Source organism: Pteronotus mesoamericanus, unplaced genomic scaffold (genome assembly GCF_021234165.1).
Source record: "Pteronotus mesoamericanus isolate MK-2021 breed Mesoamerican mustached bat unplaced genomic scaffold, CSHL_Meso_final contig_68, whole genome shotgun sequence".
NCBI lineage: Eukaryota > Metazoa > Chordata > Mammalia > Chiroptera > Mormoopidae > Pteronotus > Pteronotus mesoamericanus.
The window spans coordinates 15,328,895-15,349,002 of NW_026555234.1; the positions used below are offsets into that span (position 1 = coordinate 15,328,895).

A 20,108-nucleotide genomic window follows, 5' to 3' on the forward strand; every position below is an offset into this window, starting at 1 on the left:
ATACCCTGGAATATGATAATTGGTTTTGTTTCTAAATATAAATAAATTAAAAATTGAACTAAAAAATTGAAACAAAAGACTTCCTGAAAATATGGGACCAAAACATGGGCGCGCATATTATACACAGAAGCACACAATACATGGCAAAATGTGGTAGTTACTGCAACATTATTGACTATACTTCCTGTGCTGTACCTTATGTCCCCATGAAGTGGACACTTGTTTTTAAAATAGATTTCAAATAAAGATAACAATTTTGTACTTGCCTATTTCACCATTCCCTATTGCAAGAGAAACAAAACTTAAATCTTTAAATTATAATCAGTCTGTGAGTAATTGATAGCTGTTTTTATTTATGCTAAAAAGTGAATATTTATTGCACAATATAAATACTAATTTCTGAATTTTCTTAAGGCACTCATGTTTAAAGATGGACATTCTTTTTGTGGTAGATAATTCTTTTCTTTAAAAATTTTATTTTTTTTAGAGAGAAGGGAAGGGAGGAAGGAAGAGAGAGAAACATCAGTGGGCTGCCTCTTGCACACACATTGCCCCAGCCGGTGACCAACCTGCCCCTCAGGCTTGGGCCCTGGCAGAGTCCAGCCCGGCAACCCTTCTCCTTGTGGGAAGATGCCCAAGATGCCCAACCAAATGAGCCATGCCAGTCAGGGCTGCAGGATATAATTCTTGAAGTTCATGTGTTACTTATACATTAGATTAGTAGTGGAAAGTGGATCTTGATAAGTGCAGGATGCATATAGTACTGTGGTTTAACTTGACAGCTTTTAATATATAGATCTATAAATTTTATTAAATATTTAGAATTGAGTTTGATTGTGACCTTCAGAATTACGCATTGTGAACCTACTACTTTCATGAATTTCTCAGAAAACCCATTTTCTTACTCTTCCCCCATTCCAGTAAACACAGTAACCATTAGTTTTAATAAGATAAATAAGCATGTGATGGAATGTGTATATGGGATGCACACAACGGTTATTGGAGATGCTTTATTTTATATTGAAGAAACAATTTAATCTTATTAATGTTTATAAGATTCCTAGCCTGAGGATGGTACCTAGATAGAACAGTGCATCATTCTGAAATGCTGTTCAAGTTCAAACAGCTTTGAGAACATGAGTTTGAGAAACATGAGTTCTTATGCGGGAAGGAGTGATGTTGTACCCTATGTAATTGCTGACTTCTTGTAATGGGTAGTCCAAAGAAGACCATAGTTAACATTAGGTTATTAATCTAATTTTGAAAGCATTTCAGAGCAGCAGGAAAGAAAATCTACATTTGATTTTGAGTGTAATAAACTAGTCATGTAATAAACCTATGTTAGAGCCTGTGTTAGATCCCAAAGGATGCTTGATGGTTGGAGTATTAGTAGCTAGTATGAACGATAGTGGCATCATTGAAAAGTTTTGTCTGATTTGTTCCCTGTCTCTCTAGAATGTTCAGCATTTAAACCCTTAGGTGGATTCTGGACACATCCCACTTTATTTTTCTTTATAAAGTTAATTCTGCTCTTAAAATATATATGCAAAGTGGTGTTGTTGTTTTTTTTTAACCTTGCTTGAGGACATTATTGATTTGAGAGAGAAATATCGATAGGTTGCCTCCTGAACACCCCCTGACTTGGGACAGAACCCGCAACATAGGTATGTGCCCTGACAATGGATCATCCCGCAGTCTTTCGGTGCTTGGGACTATGCTCCAACCAACCGGGCCATGCTAGCCAGGACAAAGAAGTGTTTTAAGGATGTCTTAAACTTCCTGGGTTTTGTAAAATATTCTACATCTAACCTATTGAGGCAGTTTTATTTTAATCATATGCTATAATGCTATAATCAGTTTCAAAGGTTCAAAAACATCTTGGCCTATGGAAAAAAAAGATTCGGGAATAGATTTTCTCCTTTAATTCCATAACCACAAATCACAGTTAGCCAACACTTCAGTGTTTTAAAAACCTGTGGTCTTCAGCAGCTTTGATGTTACTACTAAAACAGTGTGGAGTTTTTGTTTTTGTTTTTTAATTTTAAAAATAGCATATCCTACAGGATAACATCAAAGGGAATCATAGTTAATTCTTACAGAAACATGTATTATTTGCTCATTTTTGGTGCTATGTCAGTGAAAGCCACTTTTCAATACTTCAGGGTTATTGAAAATACCAAAATATTGAAAGTCACGGACACCTATTGTAGGAGTTCATAGACAATAACATATAGCATTAAATTAGGCAACAAACAGAACTGCATGGGATTCTAAGACTTTTGTCATCAAGGTTAGTAATTTTGTGGAACATCACAAATATAGAGGAATCTTAAGTTAAATTAGGCTCCAGAACCTATAACTGTAATTATGAACAAGCTACTTAACCTATTTATTCTGTTAACACAAAATTTTATTGTTTTTTTTTAAGTGCTGTGCCTCAATCACCTCTGTCAGAAAGACCTTATTTCCTAGACTACGGAAATAAGAGATCTTAAACTTATTTATGTTTGTTAACATCATACTTACTTCCTTTATTTAGTTATTAACCAGTTATAACTAAAAAATAGTAATACAGTTCATCCTTGAGTAACATGGGGATTAGGGGTGCTGACCTTGTGCATAGTCAAAAATCCAAGTATAAACTTCTGACTCCCCCAAATCTTCGTAATACCTAATGTTGACCTAATATCTAATGTTGACCAGATACCTGATAACGTGAATAGCAGATCAACGTGTAATATGTATTATATACTGTAGTCTGAGACTAAAGTGAGCTATAGAAAATGTTACTAAGAAAATGATAAGAGAAAATACATTTACAGTATTTACTGAAAAAAATTGATGTATAGGTTCAAACCAATGTTTTCAAGGGTCAGCTGTGATTACTAACATTTATTGAGTACTTACTACATTTCAGGTACTATTGTATTGTGTTTTGTGTGTAATAATCAACACATTTAATTCCTTCAACAACCCCTGAGGTAGTGCAATCCCTGCGCTTTTTACAGAGGTGGAAGCTGGGGTCTAGAAAGTCAGATGACTTCAGGGTTAATACTGCAGGTAAATACCAGATCATGGACTTGAATTCAGCCAATCTTATTCTGTTCCCTTTCTCTTAACCTCCATGCTGCATTCTAATTCCAGCCTAAATTGTGGTTTCTTATCCTTGTTTACACTTTTATCTTTGCCCTCTGCCAACCAGTTGAAATGTTTCTGTATTAGTCCACTTAGCCCATTTCTTTAAGAAGGGGCATATACCATAAGTTTGTTAGGTAATCAACATGTAGATTTGAATTTCAGCTCTATCTGCCATTTATTTACTTTGTGACATTGGACAAATTGCTTTTTACATCTTTAAAATGGGCCAGTATGTACCTTACAGAATTATTTTATAATGATTAAAGAGGACACTGTACAAAAAATGTATAGGTTGTTGGCGGCACATTTTGATAAACACTTGTGAGCTCTATATTTTGGGCCGTGAGGATTGTTCTGGGTGATGCAGATTGTGTGAGATGCAGGTCTTTGGGTAGGGGTTTTTTTCAAAGTATCTCTGAAAGATACCCCAAAATCCTCATTTAATCAGTGTGCTTGCTACATGCTCAGTCTACGGTGAGGCCTACTTGGAGTGCGTTGTTTTTCTTTAGGAACCATTTTTGTATTGTGCTCTTTTTGGGTATACATGTTGGTTTATTAGAGGATTTCTCTTTACACTGGTCATTAGGGTTGAAGTATATGTTATAAAGGAGGTTTCATGGTTTCTAAAAAGCTTCTTATGGAATGTGTGTCATACAGCCTGTTTAATTTTATTTTCTCATTTTTTTCCAGAAAATTTGGTGAGCGGCCTCCACCTAAACGACTTACTAGGTAAGCATTATATTGGTCAGTCTTTCACCCAAACATTACATAAAAGTGTTTGATTTTGTCATTTTCGAAACTATATTAGGTGCTCTTGAAAAGAAGTTATCAATGCATTGGTATCTAGATTATAAATTTACTTACATCCTCCTTACCCTACACTTCCCCCTTCCCACCGCACCCCTCTCATAACAATAACATGATAAGAGGATGTATTTCAGAGGGGAAAGGAAAACTTGGAATAATTACTTTTGTGTAATATAGTTAATATAACAAGGGCTGTAATTTTAAGATAGTTTCCTATATCTGGCTGCATTTAGCCCATCACAGTTTGTTGATTATAAGCAGGACTTGAAAGATACTTAATAAATGCTTTTAGAAAAAAATTTTATAGGAAACACAAATTTTTACTCATTTTAATGAGTCTGTAAATATACTGTGTTCTAGATATATAAAATAATTTTATAATATTTGAATTACAAATGTTATATTTAAAAGTATTAATTTTGAAAATGATTTTAAAAATTTCTCACAGGCTGTGGTTATAAAGTAAAAAGAAAGACACCTAGTTCCACAGTTTCAGTCCTAGAGTTAATGCTAACCCTGCATTGTTAGTATCTTTCAAGAAAATTGTAGGCATATATAAACATATGCCCTTTTTTTTTTTTTAAGTCTGACATGATACTTGACCATTGTTCTGTACCATTTCTACCTCATTCTCTACATTGTCTTCATATTGCTTTTATTTAATTTTCACATTAATGGCCATTTGGGCAATTGCTACATTATTGTTATTATTAAAAAACTGTTGCACTCAAAGAATGATGGGGACATGCCAGAAGAATTGAAAGGGGACCAGCTTGAAGAGGCTTTCTTTTAGCCAAATCACGGGCACTTTGATCATCAAAATAAATAATGATAGTAATGGATTAAAATCCATGTAGTAAAATGACAGTTGAGAAATCTGCACTGAGTTAAAAAATGCTACAGTGAACGGAGAAGAGAAGATAGCTTTTCATTACAGAAGAAAACCACCTAATAAACATAAAAGAAATGATGGAACTAGGAAATCACACTTTGGCAACCATTACGATAATGATTTTTTCAGGCAAAAATTGTCTTAACCTATGGTTTAAAATATGTTGACAAACAAGGTATTTACGTAGTCTCTAAGCGTGTCCTCACAAAACATTTATTAATTAAAAGTGAAAAAGAGTGGCCTGACAATGAAGAAACCTGGCAGACACCACCTTGATTAAGTGATCTAAATTAATACCACCAGTACCAGACAAGTAAACATTAGTGCATCCTGAGGAGGACACAGTATTATCTTCGTGGTGTTCTTGCAAAACATGTGTAAGCTATAACTAAGCATAAGGAAATGTCAGACAGATGTAAATGAGGGGCATCCTGTAAAATAAATGGCATTTACTCTTCAAAATTTTTGAGATCATGAAAAACAAAACCAAGGAATACCCGATTAGAGAAGACCAACAAGGCACAACAACTAAATTCAATTAAATCCTGGACCAGGAAAAAATTTTTCTTTCGATCTAAAGCTAGAGTTGGCAAACATTTTCTGTAACAACTCAGGTAAGAAACACGTTAGGCTTTTTCATCCACGTGGAGTCTGTTGTGACCTCTCAACTTTTTTCTGATATCCCTACATTAGCCATAGAAAACATGTACATGAATGGCATGTCTGTTACAACTCAGCTAATTTAGAAAAACTGGTGGCCCCCCTGATTTGGCCTGGGGGCAGGAGCTTCTCAACACTACTTGTGCCGCCCAATAAAGGGCATTAATGGGACAATGGCAACATGTGAATAAAAATCTATAGATACCAATGTTGTATTAGTGGTATTTGCATTGTGATTATATAAGAAAGTGTCTTTGTTTTAGGAAATAAACACTAAAGTATTTTGCTTAAAGGGATTTTATGTCTACAAGTGTTGTTAAATGGTTTAAAAACATAGTATACAAATATGGTAACATGTTAACATTTGAGGAGTCTGGGAGAAGGGGGACTAAGAATTCTTTGAAGTACTTCTTCAACTTTTCTGTAAGTCTCTAATTCATTTTTTTTAAAGCACCCTTTTAAAAAAGGCATTACATAAATATTCCAGATGAAGTGGGCTGGGAAAATTTAACTTGTCTCACAGATTCATGTAAATATATTTTCAGTTACTTATTTTTATACAATATATCTTGAAGAAATTCTAAGTGGAATTGCTTAATTCATATGTATAGGCAATTTAAAATTTAATAAATATTTTTATTTCATTACCAGCAGCAGGTTGGAATGACTTCTAGTAATAAAATACAATATATTTTGATGAATAAATTAGTTACTTGAATGGATACTTCTGTAAAAATAGCAATCAGTACAATGATAATAAATATGAGGAAAAATTCCTTTCCTTAAGTATATACAATAATATAGTTAGGTCCCGTCTACTTTATCATGATTTTCAATTTACCATTTAAGCAATTATCCCTGTTTGGAAAATTTTAGTAGCTTTTAGGACTTCTGCTTCTGGCCAAGATGGAATAACAGGGACTGGAATTAACTCTCCGGCCTGAAACAACTAAAAACCTGGACAAAATATATGAAACAGCGGTTTTCAAGATATTGGACGGCAGGCACGAAAGGACAGTGATCCTTGAGAGACAGGAGACAAATGAGGTGAGCCCTGCAATTGCTCCAGCTTAGTGCCTGCAGAGTCCCCAGGGCGTGATGTAGGAGGGGGATCCAGGTGGAGCCGAGCACGCACTTGAGGAGATGGAGCTGGGACTCTAGAGAGGCCAAGGTGGCTAGAATTGCCAGGGCAGAGAGCTGGAGAGGAAAGTGCTGTGCAGAGTTCCAGACATCTGCAGAGGATTCCCTCTGTCCAGCTGAATATTGATCAGCATTTGTGTGTGAGAGGAAACTACTCAAGGTTGGGGGAAAACCCAAGCTAAAGAATTCCTAAAGCTCACCTAGTGCTGCAAATTGTGCCTGTTCCCAATAGCCAGTGTGGAAAAATCTCACACCTCATGGTGCATTGACTAGAGTACACAGAAGGGTTTTGCCTCAGCAGAGGTGCAAAATTAGGCCTGGACTAAACGTTGTTCTGCTTTCACCTAACAACTTCAAAGCAAGATTGAAAGGATCAAACTCTTTCCAAGTAACTTAACTGTACCAGAACAATGCTCAAGAATATTTTCAAGAATAGAAAAGTATTCACTAAAAAAGTAAAATTCATTGAGTTCTTTTCTTTGAGAGAGAGAAAAAACAACACGGATTTGTTGCTCCACTTATTTATGCATTCATTAGTTGCTTCTTGTATTTGCGATCATCCAGGATTCAACCCACAACCTTGGCATTTTGGGACAATGCTCTAACAAAATGAGCTACCCTGCCAGGGCTTTTGAGTCTTAATATTTAATCAAAACGTACCAGTTCTACAGAGAAGCAGGAAAATATCCATAATGAGGAGAAAAATTAGTCAAAACCTACCCAGAAATTACACAGATGATAGAATTAGACAAAGACTTTAAAACAGTTACATTTGTCTTCTGTATGTTCAAGAAGTTTAGATCACAAGTTAATATAATTTTTCTTTAAAGGGTCAGATGGTAAATAGTTTTTTGTGGCCCATACAGTGTCTGTTATAACTACTCAACTCTGTTGTAGCATAAAGGGAGCCATGTAGATAATATGTAAACCAGTGGATGTGTCTGTGTACTGGAGTACAACTTTATTTCTAAAATAGGCAGTGGGTTGGATTTGGCCTACAGGTTTTAATTTTATATCCCTGAACTAGAGGAGAGATTGAACAAGTTAAATGGAGGACATGGAAGATAAAAAAAGGGAAGATCTAAAATAAAGTTTTAGAAAAGAAAACCACTAGTACCAAAGATGAAAGATACACTTTATAGGATTAATCGCAGGTATGCACTGCTGATGAAGGGATTAGTCACCTTGAAGACAGCAAATAGAAACTATCCAAAATGAAAAAAAGTCTGAAGAAAAAAGATCCTTAGTGAGCTGTGCTTTATATTCAAGTGGACTATAATATATATGTAATTAGCGTCATTGCAGGGGAGAGGTTATGACTAAAAGAGAATGTGAAGAAATAATGGCTGAAGTTTCTCTAAATTTAATAAACTATAAAACCACAGTTTCAAGAAACTCTGAGCCTCAAGTACAAACTCCTGAAGCACATCATAATCCAGTTGCTTAAAGAAAGTGATACAGAGAAAAAGTTAAAAGCACCAGACATAGAAGATAATTTATATACACAGGAACAAGGATAAAGATGACGGGATTTTTCATCTGAAACTTTGCTAGTTTGAAAGAAGACAGTGGAACAAGAGCCTTAATATACCCAAGGGGAAAAAAATACAGTAACCTAAGATTCTGTACCCAGCAGAGGCAAAATTAAGACCTTTCTAGACCCCCCAAAAAATCAGAAAAAAAATTAATCACAAACAGGCATGAGCTGCAAGAAATATTAAAGAACTCCTTTAAGCAGGAAGGTCATACCAGATAAAAATCTGATTCTGAACAAATTACTATCAAAAATGAGAAAGAGGACATATATGCAGGTTCTGCAGTTAAAAGGATAACAAGCAAATATTATAATTTCCTGCCAGTAAATTCAACTTTTGAGGAAATGTACAAATTCCATGAAACCAGCAAACTACTAAAGCTTATACAAAGAAACTGATAACCTGAATAGCCCTGTAGCTAAAGAAATTGAAACTTGTAATTATATATCTTCCCATGAAGACAACTGCAGGCTCAGGTGATTTCATTGTTCAATTCTACCAGGCATTTTAGAAATAAATCCTGCCAGTTCTATTTCTTCCAGAAAATTGGAGAGCAGGATATACTTCCCAGTTCATTCTGTGAGGACAGCATTGCCATGTTACTAAAAGCAGATGAAGACATTACAAGAAAACAAAACTATAGACCAATATTCCTTATGAACATAGAAGCAAAAAGTCTTAACAAATTTTCAAAGTGAATCCAACATATGTAGAAGGGATACTATATTATGACCTAAGTGAGATTTATCTCAGAAATGGAAATCAGTTAATGTGATCAGTTAATATATTAACAGAACAACAGTAACAACAAAAAAAATCATATGGTCATCTCAAGGGATTTAGAAAAACTGTGACATTGATTCTTGATGAAAATTCTGATCAAACTAGGAATAGGAGGGAATTTCCTTATTTTCATAAAGGGTAACTGAATATACTACATTTAACACCATACTTAATTGTGAAAGACTGTTTCCCCTCAGGTCAGGAACAATGCAAGATGTTTGCTCTCACTACTTTCATTTAGCATTGTGCTCGAGTTCTAAATAGTACAAGAAAGCCAGAAAAAGAAATGAAAGGCATCCAGGCTGGAAAGAAAGAAGTAAAACTCTGTTTACAAATGCCATGATCATCTATCTAGAAGATTCTGTGGAATCTTCAAAAAAGCTACTAGAACTGATAAGTGATTTCAGCAAGGTTGTAAGATATCCATAATCAACCCACAAAATATACAAAGAGTTAAGTGTATTTTTTTATACTAGTCATGAACAGTGGGAATTTGAAATTGAGAAAAAGTACCATTTGCAATAGCATCAGAAAAAGAAAAATCTGACACAGATGTACAAAAACTATACACTGAAAATGACCAAATATTGCTGAGGGAACTTGAAGTCCTAAATAAATGTTCTTCAGGCGGAAGACGCAATATTGTTTAAAGGCCATTTCTTTCCAAAGTCATCTATTAATTCAACAACCAAATCCCAGTGGGTTTTTTTATAGCAGTTGATAAACTGGTTTTAAAGTTTGTATGGAGATGCAGATGACCTGGAATAGCCAAAATCTTGAAAAAGAGCAGCGAAAACTCATACTCCCTGATTTAAAAACTTAATATAAAACTATAGTAATCAGTGGTGGTATTTGTGTAAAGATGGCCAAGTAGATCATTGTCAACAGAATAGTGGCTGGAAATAATCTGCGAGAAACATGTTTTTCAGTCAAGGTTCAAAGGTATTTTAATTCGATAAAGGGTTTTCAACAAAGGGTTATGGAACAATTGGATAGCTATATGATATTGCGACTTATGTACACATACACAGAATAACTATGATTCATACCTAGAACTATATACAAACTTAGCTCAGAATAGACCTAAATGTAAAACCTTACATACCTTTTAGAAAAAAACATAGGAGAAAGTCTTTGTGACCATGGGTTAGGCAGAAATGTCTGATACAACACCAAAAGCCGTATCAATGGGGAAAAATTACTCTCAATCAAAAATAGGAATAAAGCATTCATATTCAGATTATGAAAGGAACTCTCAAAGTTAATAATAAGAAAATAACACATTTTTTAAGTAAGTGTTACAGTGGTTTATTTCTACAATAAATGTTCGAAATAATAGAACATGAATGACGGTGACCCAGTCCCTAACAGCCTGTGATTATTTGGGAGGGGGAATGAAAACCATGAAGAGTTTATCGGAACTTGAAAGGATTTGCTCATGGCTGTGTGACAGGATACGTGAGGCAGGTTGCCTATGCATTTACCCTCCTAGAACCGTGGGAAGCTTTTCACAGAGAGGGAGTGGAATGAGGTTTGCTGGCGCTCCCCTAGGAACATGGTCTGCACTGTTGATTGGCCTTGGTCACTGACATATGTAGAAACCCAGTGTGGCGGCCTTCATGCTTCATTAGCATTGTGAGAGACTTGGTGGCACTATCTCTAGATTATTGTTTCTAGATTATTGTTTCAAAACTGGCACTTGGGGAAGCACACAGCCTCCTTGGGGGGAAAACATGGAGATTTTGGCCTAGTCTGATACTTGGGAAAATACTGCATGCAGATATTCCTGCCTGGAAGATTTAAGACTGCATAGTCCTGCACTAAAAGAATGGGTTTCATTTTATTTGATCTAGTTTCTCTAAAACTTCTTAGAGTGTGGCACTCTCCATTGCAAATCCTAACTGTTCAACTCATTTTGGAAAGTCTTGTTTGAGATAGTGTGAAAGACTTTTAGTGGCCGGAATCTGACAGAAACAGGGCAGGTCCATGAGGTTGGGGGGGCGGGGCGGGGTCAGGGGTGTGTGTCTGGATGTCTTTTGGCAGCTTTCTGAAGTAGAAGCGAGAAGAGTGCAGTTGAACCTTCTGAGCTCTTGGCTGTTCCCAAGTCCAATTTTTAGGAAGAGGTTTTTGTTTTTTAGAAAACAACTAGCAAATGTCAATCATGTGATATACTTAATTGATTTAAAAATTCAGGATATCATTATTCTGTTTCGCAACTTTTAAAATCTTTTCATTTTTTGTTGTGTATTCAGGGGTCAGAAAAAGTTTTCCTTAAGAAGCCAAACAGTACATATTGTAGGCTTTGAGGTCCACATACTGTTCTCCAGTGCAAAGGTTTCTTTTCTTTTCTTCAACTCTTTAAAAAAGGAAAAGGCATTTTTAGCTCCCAGGGAGTACAAAAAAGGGTTGTTGGCATGGTTTGCTGACCCCTGGTCTATAGTAGTGGCTTTCAAACTATACTCTGCAGCTCTCTAAAATTTTTGCAGGTGGTGTATGTTTGTGTGTGTGAGAGAGAGAGAGGGAGAGGGGGAGGGGGATGGGGATGGGGGGGAGAGAGAGAGGGAGAGAAATCACTATGGAAACACTTGATAAAACACAAATAGGTTTTTTTCCTAGAAGACAGTTTTATTTGGATTTCACAAGTGACAGAAATCCAGTTTGAGAAGTTAAGGGACTCAGCCTTGTTGGTAAGGATGACTGTCCGGGCCACTCTGTGGGCCACTTTCTCTTTCAGAGTAATTGGGGCTGGCTCTGGTTGGCTCCCAACAGTGGTGAAATGGAAACACTCATCTATTGATGAAACCCTATTTTGTTTGGATGAAAAACACATGTGCTATCCTTCCATGAGCTTTACTATTTAATTGTGTTTCTTTAGAGTATACTGTTTTTATGGCTCCTTAAGTTGCAGAAATAAATTATGAACCTTTAATGCCAAAGGACATAACTGTTTGATATTCTATTGAGAAAGAAAGTTTGTTTTTTTTTTTCCTGTTGAAAAAAGCTATTTGACAAATTACTATTACAAGACAGCTATTATTAATGATTACCTTAAGGTTCTAGTTGCTTTTTCAGGACTTTGTGTTATAAGTATGAAGGGAAAAGACAGAAAAACTGGAGCCTGTTATCTTGCATTCATCATAAACACCTTGAGACCTGAAATCATTTGTCATGATCATAATTGTGGACATTTATTTCCAGTACAGGCAGCTAGTACAGTAACCAGGGCCTGGGATGTAATAGACTCTAAGTAAACCTTTAATAGGAAGTTGGGTAGATGTTTAGCTTTACCTTATGCCCTTGCCAAATGTGTGCCTTGCAAATCAGGTGAGATGCCTGATCATACCTCCAGGTTCTTTTCAGATTTGCTCTCAAACTGTAGTGGAGGTCCCCTCTTTCTTCTCCCATGCCCTTTCTAAGAAAATAAGAATAACAATAGGTAGAGAATACTGACACTTGGTATTTGTCAGTTTATGGGGGCTAACTTACTTTAAATTACTCTTTCACTATTTGAGGTATTGGCTTGGCCAGAAAGTCTGTTATGTTTTTTTTCCCCCTGTAAAATAAGACACTTAAAAGAAACCCCAAATTTTATTTGTTTATTTTTAGAGAGAAGGGAAGAGAAGGAGAGAGGGAAATAAACATCAATGTGTGGTTGCTTCTTGCGCATCCCCTACTGGGGACCTGGCCCACAACCTAGGCATGTGCCCTAACTAGGAATCGAACTGGTGACCCTTTGGTTCGCAGGCCAGTACTCAATCCACTGAGCCACACCAGCCAGGGCTAAAAGACACATTTTTTATTTTCACCAATAACTTCGTTGATTTGGATATTTTGAGTATGTCGGCTGTCTCCTGCTGTTGGCTTCTAGTGGGCAGAGGCCAGGGGTGCTGCTAAACATCTTCCAATGCATAAGATGGCCCCACAGCAAAGAATTATTTGGCCAAAATGTCAGTAGTACCAAGAAACTTCGCAAACCACTTTAAACATGTTCTATCAGTCACAGCACCTTCTCCATACACTGCACAGACCTTTTTTGCATTTCAGTTGGTTTTTACCTCCTTGAAATACTAAAGCATAATATGCTGAAAATGCTGCATATCTTTTTGCATCTTCAATATTAAAATGGCTACATAAAAATTCACCAATTTTGGTAAGTTTTTTTTTTTAATACATGCTGATGTGACAGCTGTTAGAATACAATATAGCAAAATTGCTTTGAATGAAGTTAAAGACAACTAAGCACTACTGGAGCCATTATACAGAAAAATGTAACAGACTTTTTGGCCTACCCATTATTACTGTTTCTTACAGGTAAGAAAATTCAGGTTTAGTAAGTAAGTAAGAATTAAGATTCAGACCCCTGTCTGCTTCTCACTAAAGCTGTGCTAGTAAGCATGGTTAAATAACTAATAGTATAATTTTGTCCCCAGGAGCCAGATTGCCTAAGTTTGAATCCTGGTCTTCAGTATCTTCTTGAGAAAATTGTTTAATCTATCCACCATTTCCTAAATGTGCCTAACAGTGTATCTTGAAGACTTCATAATCTGTTTGGGAAGACCAAAAAAAAAAAAAAAAAAAAAAAGACATGAAATCCAGCATATATAACAAGTAATTGCTTAATGATACAATAGAGACTATAGATAAAAATATACTTTAATGTGGGGAAATACACTTGCTGCTTAAAATTTTTCTTTTCAATTATATCACAGTTTTTTGAATTATATTTTATTGATCATGCTATTACAGTTGTCCCAATTTTTCCCTCTTTGCCCCCTCCACCCAGCGCCCCCCCACTCCCTCAGGCAATCCCCACACCATTGTTCATGACTGTGGGTCATGTGTATAAGTTCTTCTGCTACTCCATTTCCTGTACTGAACTTTATATCCCCATGGCTATTCTGTAACTACCTATTTGTTCTTCTTAACCCCCTCACCTCTTTATCCATTTCCCCCCGCTCTGCGCAGCCATCTGGCAACCATCAAAATGTTCTTCGTATCCATGACTCTGTCTCTGTTCTTGTTTGCTTAGTTTTTAGATTCAGTTGTTGATACAAATATGTATTTCCATTTTGTTCATAATTTTATTCAAGTTTTGTACTAGGGCCTGGGCACCTGTGCCAGATTTGTCAAGATAACGGCCTTCTCCTGGCTTTTGTTTTGTTTTCTTATTCATCCTGAACTCTATAGTCAGTCACCAGACTGAGCAACACTTCAGTTCTTTTGTCACTATTATTCTCTCCAGGTGCAACTTTTGTCCAGTACCCGGCACGTTTGAGAGTATGCTCCCTCTGTTCCCACCTTTGAGTCTTAGTGGGCATTGGTACCAGTATTTATGAATTTCAGCATTAGCTAGTCATTTGATACTGACATTCAGTTGTTTACTTTCCGTAGTCAGTGTCTTTTTTCATTCCCTAGATGGCATTTCCAAATAGATATCACAGTGGCCTCTGATTTTATAAATAACTTTGTAAGGCTTTCTGTTAGCTGGCATTTTGTTAGAGTTCTTACTAAAAGTGACTTGGACCTCTGTAGCATCTCACCTTCTGATTGTTCCCCATTTTTTTTCGGCGTTGTCTCCTTCCAACACCCCTAATAAATAGTCTCAACTCTGCCCCTTACCAGTTGTTCTTTATTCATTTTATACATTTTTTGTTGACTCTCCTGTCACTGTGTTTTCATTCTGGGAGATTTCACTCACTTCCGTGGCTTCATTCGCCAACTCTATGCCAGTAAATTCCACTTTTGCGACCCAAACCCCTTTCTGGAACTGCAGATGGTTATTTCCAACAACCTGTAGAATACTTCCAGCTGGGCATTTGTCAAACAGAACCTATCGGTATATATACCCACTTCTCCCAAAACAGAAGATACAGAGTTAAGTCTTTTCCATCTTCTCTACTATTACTATTGCCTCTTTCTTAGTGTATTAGCCTTTTTTCAGGTTTGTCTTGTTTTTCTGTTCTCTGATCCTTTCTCTTTTCCACCACTAGAATTAACTTACTAAAAAGGAAAATTAATTAAAGCCTCAAGATCTCTTATTGTTTTTTGTGTATATTAAAAATCCAAGTTTCATGTCTTATGACCCAACAGTCTCACTTCTGGGAATTTATCTGAAGAAACCTGAACCACTAATTCAAAAGAGTATATGTAACCCTATGTTCATTGCAGCATTATTAAAATAGCCAAGATTTGGAAGCAGCCCAAGTGCCTATCAGTAGATGAGTGGATAAAAAAGCTGCGTTACATTTACACAATGGAATACTTCTCAGCCATAAAAAAGAAGGAACTCTTATCTTTTGTGACAGCATAGATGAACCTGGAGAGTATTACGCTAAGTGAAATAAGCCAGCCAGAGAAAGACAAATAAAAAATGATTTCACTGACATGTGGAATCTAATGAACAAAATAAACTAACAAGCAAAACAGAAATAGACTCATTGCTGTTAGAGGGGAGAAGGGTTGTGGGCCACGTGAAAAATGTGAAGGGATTAAGTGGGGGGAGGGAGAGACACCTCATAGACACAGACAACTTTATGGTGATTACCAGAGGGAAATGGGGGTGCGATGAGGCAGGAGAGGGTAAAGGGATAAGTGGTGATGGAAAGAGACTGGACTTGGGGTGGTGAACACACAGTACAATATACAGATGATGTATTATAGACTTGAACACCTTAAACCTATATAATTTCATTAGCCAATGCGACCCTAGTGAATTCAGTAAAATAAAATAAGAAAATCCAAGTTCCACTCATGGTATTTTTCTATATGGAATAAAGGTAAAATTAAATGATCTTAAAGAGATGGATTTTTTTTATGTTTTAAGTTTTGTTTAGGTATTTAAAAATTTTGTTAACTGCCACCGTTTTTATTATCCTCTATCAGAATGATATTTAAATTAGCTTAACTTTCATTCTGAGTATTTAAGTTTACAAATACCAGATTTTCAAGGGATTTGACAGGCCGTTTGCAGTTTGACTCTACCCAGCTTGTCAGCTTTATTCACTGCCATGGCTTACTTTGAAATTTTAAGAGAATTTGGGATTGTAATTCCTAACTGCCACTTATTAATTGCAAGATGTTAGGCAAGACATTAAAGATAGTATTAAAATACTACCTTTTTGCATTTTGAGGCTTAAATGAAATAATGCATTTAAAGTGCTTGGTTCAGGGCCTGGCACATAGTAAATACTCAAGAAATATTAGCTAATATTCTGTTGTTTCGGCTGCCTTACTCCTCAGTGTGACTATCTCACTCTACCCCAATGTGCAGGGCCACCCTGGAACGCCTTATTCGTTGTATCTGCTCCTTTAACTTCAGAACTTAAACCTTCGGTGGAATTTTTCCTAACATGTTCTTTATTATCCCTCCCCTCCTTTACAGAGGCTTCCCTCATTGGTGCTTCTGTTCATACTCTATTTGGGTCATGTATTTTATTACAATTTGTGTTCCAGGCTGTTGTCTTTTTTTTTTTTTTTTTTTTTTTTTACATTGTAGTCTTTATTTTTTAATTTATTTTATTTATGCTATTACAGCTGACCTTTTTTTCCCCTTTCACCTTCCCTCTACCCAGCCTGCTCCCCCACTTCCATAATCAGTCCCCTCACCGTCGTCCACGTCCATGGGTCCTTCACATTCTTTGACTAATCCCTTCACCTTCTTTCATTCAGTCTCCCCTCTCCCCTCCCCACTTACAGCTGTCCATCGGTTCTGTGATTCTTTGCCCCTGGTCCTTTTTTGCCATTAGTTTATTTTGTTCATTAGATCCCTCTTATAAGTGAGAACATACAGTATTTGTCTTGCGCCAACTGGCTTATTTAACATAGGCAGTTCCATCCACGATGTCGCAAAAGGTAGTAATTCTTTCTTTCTGCTGTATAGTATTCCATCGTGTAAATGTACCACAGTTTTTTAATCCACTCGTCTACTGATTGGCACTCAGGCTTTTTCTGAATCTTGGCTGTTGTAAGTAGAGCAGCTATGAATGTGGGGATGCATAAATTCTGTTGAATTGGTGTTTCAAGATTCTTCAGGTATATTCCCAGCAGTGGAATTGCTGGGTCAAAAGGCAGTTCCATTTTTAGTTCTTTTGTTACCGACAGCAAGTGGGGGTCCCACTGCTGGCTGCCACCCTCTAGGCAAAATTCCAGAGGCAAAGGTTTGGTGTTAAAGGAAAGGAGTCTTCATTCAAAAGCTTCACAGTTTTGAAATAACAGCTTCCCACATGCATTAGTCACTTAAGCCTATCAATTAAGACTAGACTCTAAAACCTGAGTGCTCCTATTATTCCCCCTGTTAGTTTTAATTATCTTACTTCTATAGGGTTAGTTTATGAACTGAAGCAACATACGGTACAAAAGATACATGATTTTGGAAGATTGGCAGCCTTCTGCTCACAACTCATCTGCTCTACAACACCCAAAGAAGAGTAGCTCTGCCCCCCTCAGCCAGGCCAGCATGCTCCTAGGCTGTGCTCAGAGTTCCTTCTAACCATCCAAAGTGCCATCCACAGGCAGCTGCAGCAGGACCATCCAGGCATCCTCCAAGAAGAAGCGAGCCCGCAAGAGAGCCCCAGAATGAGCCCCTCCGGAGCCAGAGAGCCCTTCTTTTATTTCAAATCTTCTAGCCCGTAATTCCATGTTGTCTGGAGGCATTCAGCTTCTCAGCCAGTCCCACCCTAGACGGTTTACTATTGCCTCCTTGAGCTTCTCCCCAGTGAGCTGATCATATCTCTCTGTATTGCTTTGAGGAAATTCCATACTGTTTCCCACAGTAGCTGCGCCAGTCTGCTTTCCCACCAACCGTGCATCAGGGTTCCCTTTCTCCACATCCTCACCAGTACTTGTTTGTTGATCTATTAATGATAGCCATTTCGGCAGGTGTCCAAGCTGTCGGCTTAACTTTTTAGCCCCTTTTAAGAGACAGTGATTAATTCTTAATATATTGGATCCCATTGTTACCTACCCTTCCTTGCAGGTTTTCAGGTGGTAAACACAAATGCTATCTCATTTAATCCCCTCAACTACTTTTGCGTTAGGTCAGCATTATCATTTGTTACTGTCAAATACGGAAACTGAGGCTGAATGAGGTTAAATGAATTGTCCCAGGCTACTTAGTTTCTCTAAATGCTACAAGTGTAGAATTACCCACATTTAATAACTGTAGTTGTGTAGCTATCCTCATACATTTGTCTTATTTATGATATAAATAAAACAGCATTGAACTTACTAAAAGTGTTTCTTGATGATTGTCTTTGAAACAGCTTTGCTTTAATTTTGCAATGTGTGATACACCTCCAGAATTGGGATTCTGTTGATTCAGAATTGTAAAATTTGATCTGCATAGACCTTGTGTTCTTAATACTCTATAGTATTGCTTAGCAAACTAATTGGGTGAGTAAATACATATTACACATTGAACTTTTTATATAACTTATACATAATAAATAGATAGTTGGAGTACTTTGTACTTGAAAGAATTAACATTGTACTTTTTTCCAAAAGTTAATTCAGTAACTGTGTGTTTGTATATAAATAATAACCCTTTCTAAGTCCTTATGTAAGGTTGTTATTTTAAGAAAATATAATAAATTTGGATGACCTAATCTGTTACGGCTTTGAATTCAGTGAAAACCACTCATTCTAATAGCTGGGGAAGAGGAGCTGCTAGTGGTGGGGAAGTAGATCATTAAATACAAAGCATTGCATGTCATTAATTTTATAAACAGTTTAAAAGCTAAATTAGCAATGTATATAGTGATTCTGGCAGTTTTGATTGTGGTTGAATTCAGTTACATCATACATTCCTGAAATGAAGGACAGTTTCTTTTAAAGAACAAAATATAGAGTTGAAGACAAGCAGTATTTATTGCCCTGTTGTATAATATTTTTTTAATTTAGTTCATAGGTTTGTTTTTGCCTTATTTTCATCTTTAGATTTGCTTGTTTAAAAATACTCATAAGCATTTTTCTCATTACAGAGCATAGTAATAGTCTAAATGTCACCCTTGTAATAGTAATATTTATGTTCTATTTTAGGGAAGCTATGAGGAATTATTTAAAAGAGCGAGGGGATCAAACAGTACTTATTCTTCATGCAAAAGTTGCACAGAAGTCATATGGAAATGAAAAAAGGTAAGATTATTATTTTTCTGGTGGATAGTTTATTGTAGCAGTCACGTGAATTTGCAAATTATATGTTAATGTGCAGTAAGAGGTTGGTTTCTCTTGGGTTATTTGCGCGTACAAAATGAGAAATAGAGGATCTGTCTCTTGAAGGAGAAACAAAATGAATTGTGGTAGATTTAGTAAAGATTGTCTGGCTGAATCCCTGATATCACAAAAGGTAATAATCTGTATAATTTTTCTTTTGGGCTGCATGATGTTTTGTAGGTACTTCTGTGATATATTAGCTTGTTCAAAGAATAACTTTCCTTTTGGTGGAAAATGTAGTTTTATAAACAAATGTGACCTAATGTAAACAAACCCTGGGTTGAACTATGGAGAGTGATTGCAAAGGAAAGTGTCCCCAGCCCTCTCCACCTTGATGGCCCAGTGTCTCTTCAGATTAAGAACAGAAAAACTAAGTTAGCACCCCATGAATGTGGTACTGCAGAAGTGACTTACAAGTAGGGTTGGCCAAAATTAAATTATAACAAAGGATCTTTATGATTAATATTTGTCACAGTATCTTATAAATTTCAACATTTTTGGTGTATAATCATGGACTTCGGTTGTTTTTCTGCTTGGTTTCTAGAACTTTCTTGCTAATAGTTTCTCTAGTCTCTGTCTTTCTGACAGCATTTTTGTGTTAAGCATTTCATAGACAAAAGGCTTGCTTGTGGAGGAAGATGAAAGATTTTTTTGGATTGGCTAGGAAGGCACCAAACTAAAGTGGGAAGAGGAAAGAAAACTCAGGTTTGGGTGTTGGGTTGAAAGGAATGAGTGGAATCTTAGAGTTTATGAGAAAAAGGAAATCTCAGTATATATAAGAGAAGTGAAATGGAAGTATATAATTAAATTAATTTACATGCTAGAAGAAAATTAAGGAGTCTCTTAAAGTTATCCAAGTCTGAGCTGAAAAGAAGAATGAAGTTATGTAATAATAATTCTGTCTTCAAAGAGAAAGAACAAGTGAAAATAGGATTTAGGACTCA

At 36.3% G+C, this 20,108-nt stretch overlaps 1 protein-coding gene across 7 annotated transcripts in view; it reads left to right on the forward strand.

Moving 5' to 3' along the window:
* Nucleotides 1-20,108, forward strand: part of RBPJ (recombination signal binding protein for immunoglobulin kappa J region) — a 199,863-nt gene that overhangs the window by 156,312 nt on the left and 23,443 nt on the right. For 5 of the 7 annotated variants that reach the window (XM_054582012.1, XM_054582015.1, XM_054582017.1 and 2 more), the window contains 2 exons: nt 3,829-3,867; nt 18,991-19,086. In XM_054582012.1, the coding sequence (XP_054437987.1) occupies nt 3,829-3,867; nt 18,991-19,086 (135 nt within the window). Of the gene's footprint in view, nt 1-3,828; nt 3,868-6,373; nt 6,545-18,990; nt 19,087-20,108 lie in introns of all 7 variants that reach the window. The other 2 variants (XM_054582018.1, XM_054582019.1) reach the window with 1 other exon arrangement.